This window comes from Pezoporus wallicus, unplaced genomic scaffold, assembly GCF_028554395.1.
Source record: "Pezoporus wallicus isolate ANWC-B61680 ecotype Strahan unplaced genomic scaffold, APGP_CSIRO_Pwel_v1 contig_8542, whole genome shotgun sequence".
NCBI classification, from domain to species: Eukaryota; Metazoa; Chordata; class Aves; order Psittaciformes; family Psittacidae; genus Pezoporus; species Pezoporus wallicus.
The window spans coordinates 2571115-2583268 of NW_026640148.1; the positions used below are offsets into that span (position 1 = coordinate 2571115).

At 47.9% G+C, this 12154-nt stretch overlaps 1 protein-coding gene across 13 annotated transcripts in view; it reads right to left on the reverse strand.

Annotated features, from left to right (window-relative positions):
* Positions 1 to 7141: 7141 nt before the first annotated feature.
* Positions 7142 to 12154, reverse strand: part of TMCC1 (transmembrane and coiled-coil domain family 1) — an 82463-nt gene continuing 77450 nt past the window's right edge. For 12 of the 13 annotated variants that reach the window (XM_057417710.1, XM_057417714.1, XM_057417715.1 and 9 more), the window contains 2 exons: positions 10339 to 10474; positions 7142 to 7753 (listed from right to left, as the gene is read on the reverse strand). In XM_057417710.1, coding sequence (XP_057273693.1) covers positions 7439 to 7753; positions 10339 to 10474 — 451 coding nt within the window. In that variant the 3' untranslated portion in view covers positions 7142 to 7438. Of the gene's footprint in view, positions 7754 to 7802; positions 8387 to 10338; positions 10475 to 12154 lie in introns of those variants that run through there. The other variant, XM_057417713.1, reaches the window with a different exon arrangement.

Sequence of the window (12154 nt, forward strand, 5' to 3'; positions counted from 1 at the left end):
TCAGGCAACATCCTGTGGGGCTGAGCTTTCCTCACGGAGCCCCACAGAAGGACCTCAGTCTTTTGGGGGTCAGATGGGACATCCCAGCTTACTTACTTGAGTCAGTGAATACCCGTGTGGGTCCATGTGCCAGAGCAAAACAAAAGCCTGCCTGGGGCAGCAGAGCCGCAGGTTTCCTTATGCTGACTGAGAGAAGAGAAGGATTTTTAGCAGCCCAATTAAAAGACAGCTCCCGGTCAGCTCCCTTCTCGTACCAGCTCCCAGCCGTGCTGTTTCCCCACCACGAGCAGCCCTCACTCTGCCCTCCACCCCCTCCCCATGGGGGCCGTGTCTCCACCTCGCCCCCAGGTAATCAGCTGCACAATTAGCACTTGGCAGGAGGTGGGAGCTGTGAGCAGCACCTGAGAAGGGGGACGCGGCAGAGAGACGAGGGGCATTTTGCTAACAGGAAAGAGCAGCTTCAGGCGGAACCTCTGCAGGCCCCTGTCCCCCCGGGGGAGCAGGCAGCTTGTCCCTGCCCGCATCGGTTTGGGAACCATCCACTTGTGCCGTGAGCTATGCCCTAGAGCAGCTCCCTCCAGAGCCGCGGCGCGGAGCCGCACGGTCCCGTTGGGCGCAGACGCGGGACCTGGCGCTGAGCTGTCACGTTGTGTGCAGCGCCCGGAGAGCAGCTGCTCCTCCGGGCCAGCCCCGGGGGTTGCAGCCGAGCGGAGGGCTTGGACCAGCGGATCCAGAGGGATGGGAACGGGAAAGGGAGGCGGTGGCGCCAGGCGACCGCCAGGGGTCGCCAGACACTGTGAGAGCGCTGAGCAGGGGCGCGTAGTCCCAGGTGACGCCACCAGGTGGCGCCAGAGACCGGAGGAGGCCGCGGCCTCGGGTGGGGCCGGGAGCGGGGAGTGGGGTGTGACGGCCGGGTCAGCTCGGCCCCTCGGCGGGAGCGGGCGGAGGGCACCGGCGCTGCCGGCTCCACAGGAGAGCTTCGGGGAGGGTTTTTGCTGGGGAAGGGCCCGTGTTCTTTAGCTGGGGGTAAGTTAGACCAGAACCATTAAACCGCCCCGTTCACCCCAGGGGTTAAACCGATTTGGACGGGGGTGGCTCAGAGCAGACCCCGCGGGAGGCCCCGGGCAGCGCCGCGCCCCGACCCGGCTGCCCGGTCTGTGGGGCTCTGCCGCCCTTTGGGGCTCGGGGCGCCCGCGGTCCGGCCCCCCCAGAGACAAGGTGCATGTCCCGGCTGGAAAGGGAGGGACGGGGCAGGCAAACACCGATGGCTGTCACAGCCTATTTGCAAAGCGGGGGAAATGCAGCTGTGAGCAATGCAGGAGCGGAGCTGCCCCGACACACGCGAGGGAGCTTGCAAAGAAAGGTTTTGGGAAGGAACAGAGCCGAAGCTCCCGGGCACTCTGGCAGAGCTCGGTTGTACCCATGGCGCGGATTACAAGCGCCTCAGGACGGAGGCAGCGCCGGGCGGAGCAGAGGGATGCCGTTTCCTTGAAGATGCTTTCGGCTGAGGAGCGCTCCGCCACAAACGTGACCTGCAGGGATCCCACGGGCCCTGCTCTGCTGATCGATGTGAGCAGGATGTTGACTTCCGAACACCCCACCTGGCTCCCAGGGCGTGCCCGAGGCGAGGACGAGCCGAGCCCGCTCACAGCAAAACGAGCGGCTCCCGCCCTCGGTCCCCTCACCCGGGTCTGCGTCTCCCTCCGGTGACGTTTTCAGCCAGACCAAGGGTGAATGGGAGTTGCCTTGGCCCAGGGCTTGTGTTCCCATTACAGGGCTGGAGAAACACACGGGGCATGTGCGGGCAGCAGTGCCTGAACCAGCTCTAACGGAGAAGCTGCCGTGTCACACTCACAGTGTGCTGTCACACTCACAGCCCCGTGTCACACAGCCCAGTGTCACACTCGCCTCACTCTGCTGGCCACAAGCTCATGGGCCACTTCTTAGGGCTCCCACTCCCTGTGCATCACAGCCAGTGCTAGGCAAAAAAAGTCTCTTCAGACCATGGAACGAGATACGGATGTCCTGAGGGCTGTCACGGCTGAGATGTGGTACCTGACCCCTGTGGGATTTCAGTGCTTTTGTGTGTGCGGTGGAGGAAGTTTCACACTCCTTCAGGCCTTTTTATTGCAAGGGAACCTGGGTGTCAGCCGCGCACAGGAAGGGCTACAGGCAAACCTGCACTGGGGAGGTAGGCTGGAAGCACCACAGCTTCCCACCCTGCTCTGACTGCTCTCTTCAGGCAGTATTTTCTCTGTTTCATCAGCATTCCCTGTTGTGTCCCTTCGGGAAAGGACCAGCACAAGGCTGGAATAAAGGCCATGCCTTGGTGGCTCTTAACTCCAGGGGCATCTGGGTAGGGAATGAACAACCCAGCAGAGCTGGTTTGCCCTGGGATATTTTGCTTTCATGCTAACTCAGGCAGCAGAGAACTCACTTCCCGTTTCTGCTGACTTCAGTCACAGGGGGAGGCTCCACTGAGGCCAACAAACCACCAACCAGCACTGTCTTTTACAGGAGACAGTGGATTTGGCGCTTGCTAAAAACCAGCTTGAAGACAGAAGTGTCGTAGGGAGCTGTCTGGTTGCCCGTTTCCACCACCAACACATCAATGTGTTCTGATCTGACCCATCAGAACAACTGCTCCAGTGAGAAAGATCACCCAGTTCTTCATCTCCACCATGTCAGCCCAGCCTAGCTGTACCCTTGCCACATTCCTGTTTGCCCCCCCAGGCCTGGGTGGAGCTATCACACCACTTCCCACAGGATAACTAAAGAACTGAGTAAGGACTCCTAATCCTCTGAATTACGGGATTAGAATGCTGGCGTGGGAGGTGGCCACTGCTTTCACCCTCAGTCATCACGTCCTGTTGATCCTGAGCCACGTTGAACAACCACACCAAGTCAAACCAGCACCGACCAGGTGATTACCCAAAAAGCATGCAGAAGCATCACACTTCACACCCAGCACCATGTCCTGTCTAGAGCCAGGCAGCTCTAGCAAAAGCAGCACCATGCACTTGCCTCATTCACAGTCTGCTGGAATTAGCATTCTGGTTGTGGGGAGACACTGGGATCTGCTGCTGCAAGCAGCTGCTTTGGCTTTTTGAGGTCTTGCTGGGTTTACAGCACTTCCACCTTTTTGTGCAAACAGAAAATGATGTGGTCCATTTCCCCTTAACAAAGTTGTTGCCAACTTGGCATCTGTGGGGATGGGAATGGTGGTGACCTTGTGGAGAAGCTCCCAGGCTCCAGGTGGACTGGAAGGAAACAATGAGGAAGAACACAGTGCTGCTCTTCCTCCTCCTCTGCCCGCAGAGATCAAACAACGCAGCCAATGGTGGTGCATGGCTGATTATAGGATGGAGTTGGATGACAGGATCTATGGAGAACTTGCTCAGATTTTAAGCTTTGAGGGCTCAGCACAGCTTTGACACCCCCCACTTCCTTCTTGACCACCCTTTCTCCTCCCCATCCCTTTGGAAACATCCAGACTGGCAAGTATTAATAGCTGAGGTCTTTATTTAAAGTTTTTTATATACAGTAAAAGTGTCACAGATAAATCTGTGACAATCAGACAAGACAAATGTAAATCTCTCTCAACAATTAGCAGCTTAAGATCTATAACTACAGTGTTACGTTCACAAGTGTCATTTCTGTACTTTTCAACCCGTGCAAGTGAGTTTTCTGTTTATTTTTTTTACACTTTTAAACCACACTTACAGCTAAGTCAATTGCCTACTACTATACCACCTGGCATACACAACACAGACACACAGGAGGTTTAACTCTTTAGCCATATTCAGAATTCACTTAAAAACTGGCAAGATGATCCAATCTTGAACCCCTTTGTAGCTTGGCTTCTTCTGCTATAATGCTGCTTCTTTTTTAATAGTAATAATAATAAACCCCCCCTATTTTCAAAGCTGAGAGACAGGGTTTTTCTGTCCCAGTGCAACACGTACAGAAGTCAACATGGAATCTGCACTCACGGGATTGGAACAGCCCAATTCAGTACTTGCTGTGAGCATGCTGAGTAACATTAAACTAAACTAATGAACCTGAGAGAAAACTTGGTAAAATTTAAAATGGTAAATTTTTTTTGCATCAAGATTTTCTTTGTTCTTTACATTGACAGAAACGGATGAAATTCATTTGAACCCCAATTTTGATGAAAAGCTGCTGCTTTTTGAGCTCTTTTCTTCTTCCCTTTTTATAAGCCAAGTTGTTATGTGCTAAACATATCTAAGCAACTTCAGAACAGTTTCAACTCTGAATACAAAATGTCTTGGGAAACATTCTGCAACTCAGAGATGGTCACTAAAAAGTTTACATCCATAAGGAAGGCTAATGAAAGGTACTCACACGCACACTCACCCACCCGTAGCGGAACTGTCTTCTACACATCATCCAGAAATGCTTCATCAAGAAAGCAAACACAACCACTTACAAAGAAAGGGAGCTTTAAAGCTAGAATCACATTTCCAACAATATGACCATTGTTAAGCTATCAGAAATCATCACAGACCTTCAAATTGAAGAGGGAGAAAAACCCCAAAACATTCTGCTAATGCAAAAGGTGAAACACATGGCAGTTGTGTTGGGATATGAGAAGTGGATGCAGCATCATAATGGCATTACTGCAGACAACTTTCTGGAATGGAAGAAACTGTCGAGAGAGAAAGGGACAGACAGACAGACAGACATTGTCCAGAACCATATGTACATGGCCTTCACCAAACAGTTTTGAGGTGATATGTTTCTATTAAGCCTGCGCCTTCTGGCAGAGTAGCAAGTGGTATTTACTGAAGACTACACAGAGTTCAGACACTAAATTAAATTAGGATATAAACAAAAGGAGGGACAAACACTTCCTTCAAATACTACAGACGAGTGGCACTGTGTGTCCAGATCCATTGGCTCTCAACTCCTTCCTGCTTGAGCAATTCTAGAGTGATCAAATCTGAGAAAAATGGGTGCAAAGGCAGGGTTTCAGAAATAAAGGCAACGAAGTCATGTGCCAAACCAGTTCTTAGAGTTATTCACACCTTTGTTTCTGATAAAAACTACATAACAGGAAAATGATAGCTACCTGTATCCCTTGAATCAGCCCAAGAAGGGTACTAAACAGAACAGAATCTCCCTGGAGCTAGAGGCATGGCTGAGGGAGGGAATATTTATGCAATCTTTGCTCTATCTACAACTCTGTAGAAAGCTGATTATTTTTGGCTTGAGTCAGTTGCAACTGGCAATTTGTGTTTTAAGTAGGACAGGAGCAGACAGTGCACATAGTGACAGGTGGGTGCTGGGGTCCCTGGGGAGGAGGTACCTGAGTTTCCTGTGATTATAGACAACACACAGCATCTCTGAAGGGAGAAGGATGATGGGATGGTGGAGGGCTTATCCCTGCTCGCAATCAGAGACCCTCAAAGTTGTTTACCTACTCTGAGGGAATTTCTCAGAACCCAGAATTTGCATCACAGCACAAAACCCCAGGCTTCTGTGTGCCTACATGTGATGTGCATGTTCCATATACATATAGGTGTGACTTTAACTGGTTTAGGTCACTTGGGCAACATTTGGTTCCTAAAAAGAACTTAAGCCTGGAAGGAAGGAAAAGTAAGTCCTAATTTAAAGATAAGATCTAACTTTGAAAGAGAATCCTGGACTCTTTTTGGATTCCATGGGGACAAGTTGAACCTTGGCTTGGTGAAAGGGACACCAGTTAAAAAACCAGCACAGAGTGAACGCAGCTTCCCCGCACACGAAGTGTGGCTGGCAGTACCAGCAGATCACCACCACCAGCACGTGGTGGTGACCTGCTAGGATGTGACAGTTACAGTTAAGCTGACATTTCCTTTAGAGCCTTGGAAAGGTATCTACACCCAGTACCTGCCCCCGTGGCTGAGAAAGAGGATGCTCTCTATGGCACACCACATAAATACAGTGTACAAAGACCTTGACACAGACACACAAATAATCTTACCAGAGCCTGACAGGAGGAAAACTTTGGTTTCACTTTTTAGTGGGTTATTTAAAAATTAAATAAGATAATTCTGAGACAACCATTCTTTTAAGTGGGCTGCTGATTTAGTATTTCTTTCCTTAAAAGAACCTGTCTTTTCCCCAGGAAGGAATGAACAAAAATTCCTTATTCTTATCCTGAGGCCAGGATTGACTGATGACAAGCAAATGATAAATATAAACACACTCTCCTTCACATCTGGAAAAGGGAAGAGGGAAAAAAGCCCTGCATGACAACAATGGGTGGAGACATGTTACTCATGATGCTGCATCTGTACACTCAGGAGGCAGATAAATGGCATAGGAACAGCGCTGCACTCCTGCTAGGCTGGCACTAGAAACTACCCTCTGCCATCCTCAAAACTGTTTCAGGACAAGACGGCTCACAATTGTTCACGCATTTCTTCATTTAAAAACATCACTTCTTTATTTAAAAGGAAAAAAAAAGGAAAAAAAAAAGTAATGACCCCCCCAACCCCTTAAAAAAAAAACAAAAACAACAAAACCCCCCCGCAAAACCAAAACAAACAAACCCCAATAATAATAATAATAATAATAATTATAATAAAAACTCCTATTAGAAACAATAAGGAAGCACTGAGAGTTGGAGTATTACACTCTTCAAGTATGCTGTTTGGATTTTTTTTTTAATCTGTGACTATACACATATAAAAAAAACCTTAAAAGTGCGACCAAGGGCTTCTGCTTAAAGGTAAGTATTTCAAGGACTACTTCAAAATACTGTAGCACGACTGTGCAGTTACTGTGTATGGCATGAGGCTTCCACTTCATTTGCTTAGCCAAGTTAGGCAGCCTTACAGACAGTTATTGTAAGTCAGGTTAGCACAAATGGCGAACCCAGATGCTGAGCTGGGAAGGAGATCCACAGGTCGTTGTTTTTCTCTTGTTAAGGAAAGAAACCACTCTGAACGCATACATTTGGACATGGAATGTGAGCAGACTTCACAGTAAAGGTTTAGTGTTACAGGTTTGCTGTGGTACCATCATTCAAGGCTGTGCACTAGATTTAGCTTTGCGCATCTTAAGCTAACCACGTTCTCTTCTTCCTGACAGGTTTAGTACAGTAGTTCAAGCCACAATTTAAATTGCCCATTGGTATGCTCCAAATTTCTGTATTTTATTTATTTCTTTTGTACACTTTAAAGAATCTTAAGATTTGCATCCAAAGAGAACCATGCTACATAAAAATTATCCAGGATTCTCGCCAAAAAGTTCTTGAGTAAAATCTAAAAAATACTATTGCAATGCGTCTTGCAGAGAAAAAACGTTATTCTAAATGTAAACAAATTCACTCGGACACTTTAAAACTTCAGCGCAGTAGCTGCTGACTAATCTTTGCCACATGAGCTCACCAAGAGCGCCGGGGACGCGACGCAGCCGATTCCTGCCGCCATCATCTGGGGGGAGAGAAGAACCGTTCCAAGTAGCCGGTGATGGCGTCCCAGTGCTTCCACAAAAAGGCAATGAAAACCACTATAAATAAAGTGCTGAACGTCCTATTGCGAGTCTTCATGAGGGGCACGACGCAGTTGGCCACAGTGGAGACGAAGACGAGGAGGACGGCCATGACGGCCAGGAGGATGTTGATGAACTTCCCCAGCAGATTCCTGGCCGTGGCGTTCTCCAGCCCCTCTAGCTGCACCACTTGCTGCTGCTGCTGCTGCAGCTCCATCTTGGAGATACGGGTCTGGCACGCTTCCAGTGCCTCCTGCCAGCAAGAACACACAGCTGGGTTGCCAGTGCTCCACAGTGCCAGCCCATGGCTGTGACCTCACCAACAAGGCCAGACCAGGGCCACCCTCCTTAAGCAGGACATGAGTCACTGCACTGATTTCATATCCTGCAGCAGGAGGGCAGGAAGCTGTGCCAAGGAGGGTGAGGAGCCCCTCAACTAGGTGCTGCAGTCTGCAATGCACCATCTCATTTACACCAGAGAGGCTTGACAAAGGTGACAGGCTGGGTACAAGTCAGGCTTCCTTAAAAGCTTCAGCTGCCACTTTGCACTGTCAGCTGGCTGCCTGTCCCTGCATGTGTGGTGCAGTGGTCACCTGAGACTTTACCATCCTTCCTGCCTTACCATGGGAGCCAGAGAGAACAGGATGCTGACAGCCCTCAGCAATCAGCTTTTGTCAGAAAGGGGGGTGTTACCTGGTGGGCTGCTCACTTCTGCTTTGGTTTCAAGGGACCACTGAGGGGACAAAGGTGCTGTGTCTGGCAAGCACTCTTCCTCCTCTTCTGGGATGCACGTTCCCAGAGCCTCCCATTTTCATCACTTTCCTTGCTTGTGTTTATCCAACCCTTCTGTAAGCCCATTCAATTCTCTAGTCAACCTGGCAGAAAACTAAGTCAACAGAAACAACTAACCAAAAAGGCTTGGCCACATTCTGCTTGCTTAGTGAGCACGAGCTCAGAGAAAGGTTTGAGAAGTACTAAGGCTGGGGCTGCACAGCAGCATGGTGTGGCATTGCCATAGCTCTGGGTGACACTGCAAGGGCTGGAGAAGGAAGCTGTCTAGGAGATGGGTACGAGGCATGAGATTTAGGAAACTGCCTCTAGGAAGAGGCAAACCAAAACTATGTGGAAGGAAGAGACTATCCTGGACAAAACATCTCTAAACTTTTGACTTGGGGTGATTGTTTATGGACATTTCACCATGTTGAACCTCAAGAGGACCAACACAATCCGCAGTACAACACTGATGACATGCAGTGGGTGGGCTAGGGAGAAGAGAGGTTTTAAGGCAATTAATGCAGTGAGACATTTCTGCTCTTGGAGATACCAAGTTACAACTTTTCCGTTAACGCTCCCTCAGTGTTACCTTTCTCAGACATAAAGGCCACCATCAGGTAACATCTAGAAATCTGCAGCAAGTAGCAGTCTCTCTCAGACTGATCACTGCAAAAGGAACCAGGACTCTGGTCCTCTGCAGCATCAGCCCATGCTCTTAACTAGTTTTTCATGCAAGAAAACTCAACCTTTTCCCCAGCAATGCTGAGGAATAGTCTGACCCCATTTGCAAGTTCCTGCTTTACGATTCAGCGCTTTTAGTGAAGACTAAAACAACTATTGAGAAATCCCCACCTCAGTTTAAGTTTTGAACCTTTCTTCTTCCTGCTGTGTTAAATTGGAGAGGAGAACAAAACTTGAGTATTGTAACATTCCCCCAAGGGAAAGGCTCCTGTTTACTCTATCAGAGGCCATGGCACAATGTCCACAGACATTGATTTACTTTAACCTCATCTTAAAGGTCATTGTCACCTGTTACATTTCTCTGTCATTGCATCATGTCAGTGGAGGTCAATGAACCATGAGGGCTTCTCTTCAGTAACAGCCCATGAAAGCACAGGGCAAAACTGCTCAGCCTGTTCTCACCACGGGCAGCCTGGAAGGACATGGACCCGACTGGACTTGCAGCTGGATCTACAAGTGTGCCAAAAGCACAGCCTGCTCTGCAGAGGAAATCACCTGGCTGCAGCACCTCGAGGGGTTGGAAAGAGGAAGAACTCTGGCCCACAGTGCTCTGCTCACACTTATAAATATCTCTCATCAGCGATCAGAACAGAGATGCCTGCTAAAACTAGCACAACAAGCACTTAAAATGGATGATAGACCCATTTCTGAACAGGCCTTTGTTTTTTAGATTTGGCATCTGCCCAGATTATTTCCCACGTCTTTTGCCCTGTGGAAAACCCTACAACTTCATTACCTCTGTTTCCATAAGCTTTGGTCCTGTGCATACTGAAAGAAATTTCTCTTTTAAAAACACCTCCTTGTTTGGGCAAAACCAGCAGAAATAATTGTTTTCTGACTCAATGCAGTGGATATCCAAAACCATTTTCCCTTAGCTATATGTGACCACTGCTGTAAAATTAGTGACACAGGAACACACCATAGGGTCTGCTTAGTGGAAACACTACTGTAAAAAAGGTGCTTAGGTCACGTCCCATCGCTTTCAAACACTGCCCTCCAAAATCTGTGCAAAACACGGCTGCAGGCTTCCCCTTTGCTACACCTGAATTAAAACCACTGCTCTGGAGGGAGGGGAAGGCTCCCCTGCAGGTGAGCCTGCTGCTGCTGCACCGGCACAGCCATCACAGGAGAAGTTCCTTGGAGAGATACCAGAGGGTCAGAGATTGAATAAAGGCCCTTACAGAACTCTCCATATGGAGTTTAGCAATAAAGCTACGAGGATTAAAACCAAATATTGAACCACAGAAGTCTTTCAAAAGTGAATGAGCTACAGAAAGAGCAGGCTGAAGGCAGGACTTGAGTCTCCTTGCTTCTGTCACCCACCTGGATGTCCCGGGCTCGCTCATAAGACTGATAGGCAATTTTCTCCTCCATGCTGGCCAGCTCCTGTTTTAAATTGAGGATCTCATTCTGATGGAGCTCAGTCAGGTCATTTAGCTGCTCTTCCAGTCTTTCACATCTAGAAATGACACACAGTACAGTAGCTTTAATGACAGGAGGATGACAAAGTTATACCAGTAACAATCAAACAATGATCATCATCGACTTTTTACTGCCAACTTTGTGGCATCTCAGTCATTACACACATGTGCATTACAGTGTAAGGCCCTCTCACTGGGAATTAAGGAAATCCTTTCTACCAGGTAAGGCAGTGTTTGTCCTGAGGGAAAACACAGCAGTTAAATACCAACTGTCAAGTGATGCAAGAAATCAAGGACAGAATTAGAATAGAGCAAGTTATTCCCCAAACTTCAGAGTAAAGCCAACAGTTCCCTTCTAATACCATAAGCTCTTAAGCATTTCCATCTACACTTGAACAGTGCAGGCACAGAAATGACACAGACAGGAAATGTGATGATGCCTCAGAGAACACGACAGCCCTGACTGATCTCTGCATGTGAGGTCACATGGATATCTGACTTATTTTTTATCTCCCACAAATGATGCAGCTCAGCTATCAAAGACCATCACATTGGTCACAAGGAGGGCACATGAATCATTAACCTGCAGGCTTATTCTTCAGTTTGGTTCTATGAGTGGCCTGGGAGCAGTTCTGAGTTACAGGAGTTTGTAACTCAGTTGTAACTCAGTACCTGAGTTACAACAATTCTGAGAGATACCATGTTGCTCCTCATTGAGGGAGTTCTAAAATGACTTCAATGATACCTCCATCCTGTTGTTTTAGCACCTTCAAAGTATATTAGGGATACTTTGGCATTTGTATGTTAGTGCTTCATTTTTTAAATTCAAAGTCCATATTTACAAGTAACTTCTGCTTCAATACCCGTTCAGAATCAGGCAATTATTGCTATTACTTCCAAAAGGTAACACACACACAGAGTGAGGCTGCAGCCAGAGGCTGGGAGCAGTGAGCAGGGCACCATCCACATCACCCCTTCCACCATTCTTCCCGCCTGCTTCTCACTCCTGCTTCATTACAAGTGCTAGTAACTAAGGAATGGGTACAGCTACTGTGGCCGTGGGGTTTTCCCACTCTTTGTTGTAACAGCATGGAAAAGGCTTACCATACAGCTCTTATCATCTGACCCTTGATACTAATAGCTGAGAAATTTCTAAGGAATTCAACAAAGAGATAATTCCTCATTTTAATTTCAGTTTCCCTCTGACTCCATCTGAATTTAATTCATATACACGCATATGAAATGAATCAACAATATTTATCTAGAATGATGAATTTAATTACAAGTTCTAAAACCAAGACAAAAATCCTGCTTCCGGGTTTTGGTTTTTTTTTTTCATAGTTTTTTTTGGTGCTCCACAAGCTAAATATTCAGGTTGTGTAGGCAAAAGCTTGCCTTTAAAAGCAGTCTTGGGTTTTGTTTTTAATTGAAAAGCCTGAAGAGACCTTCCATTTCCACTCCCAATGCAATATTGCTTCAAACTAAGGAGGAGTCAGGCATAGTATGACCATTTCCAGCAATGAAACACGCGGTCAACTAGCAGTGAGGCTGAGACAACTGCCAGCTAACCCAGCTCAGGCCAGGAGGTGCCACAAGAACTGTGCAATGAGAGGACACACGAGAGAACTGACCTCTCAGGAACAACAAGCTGCAAACAAGGGAATAGCCATGGAAAGACTGGCTAAAGAAGGAGGTAATGAATACTGCCATTTGTTCCC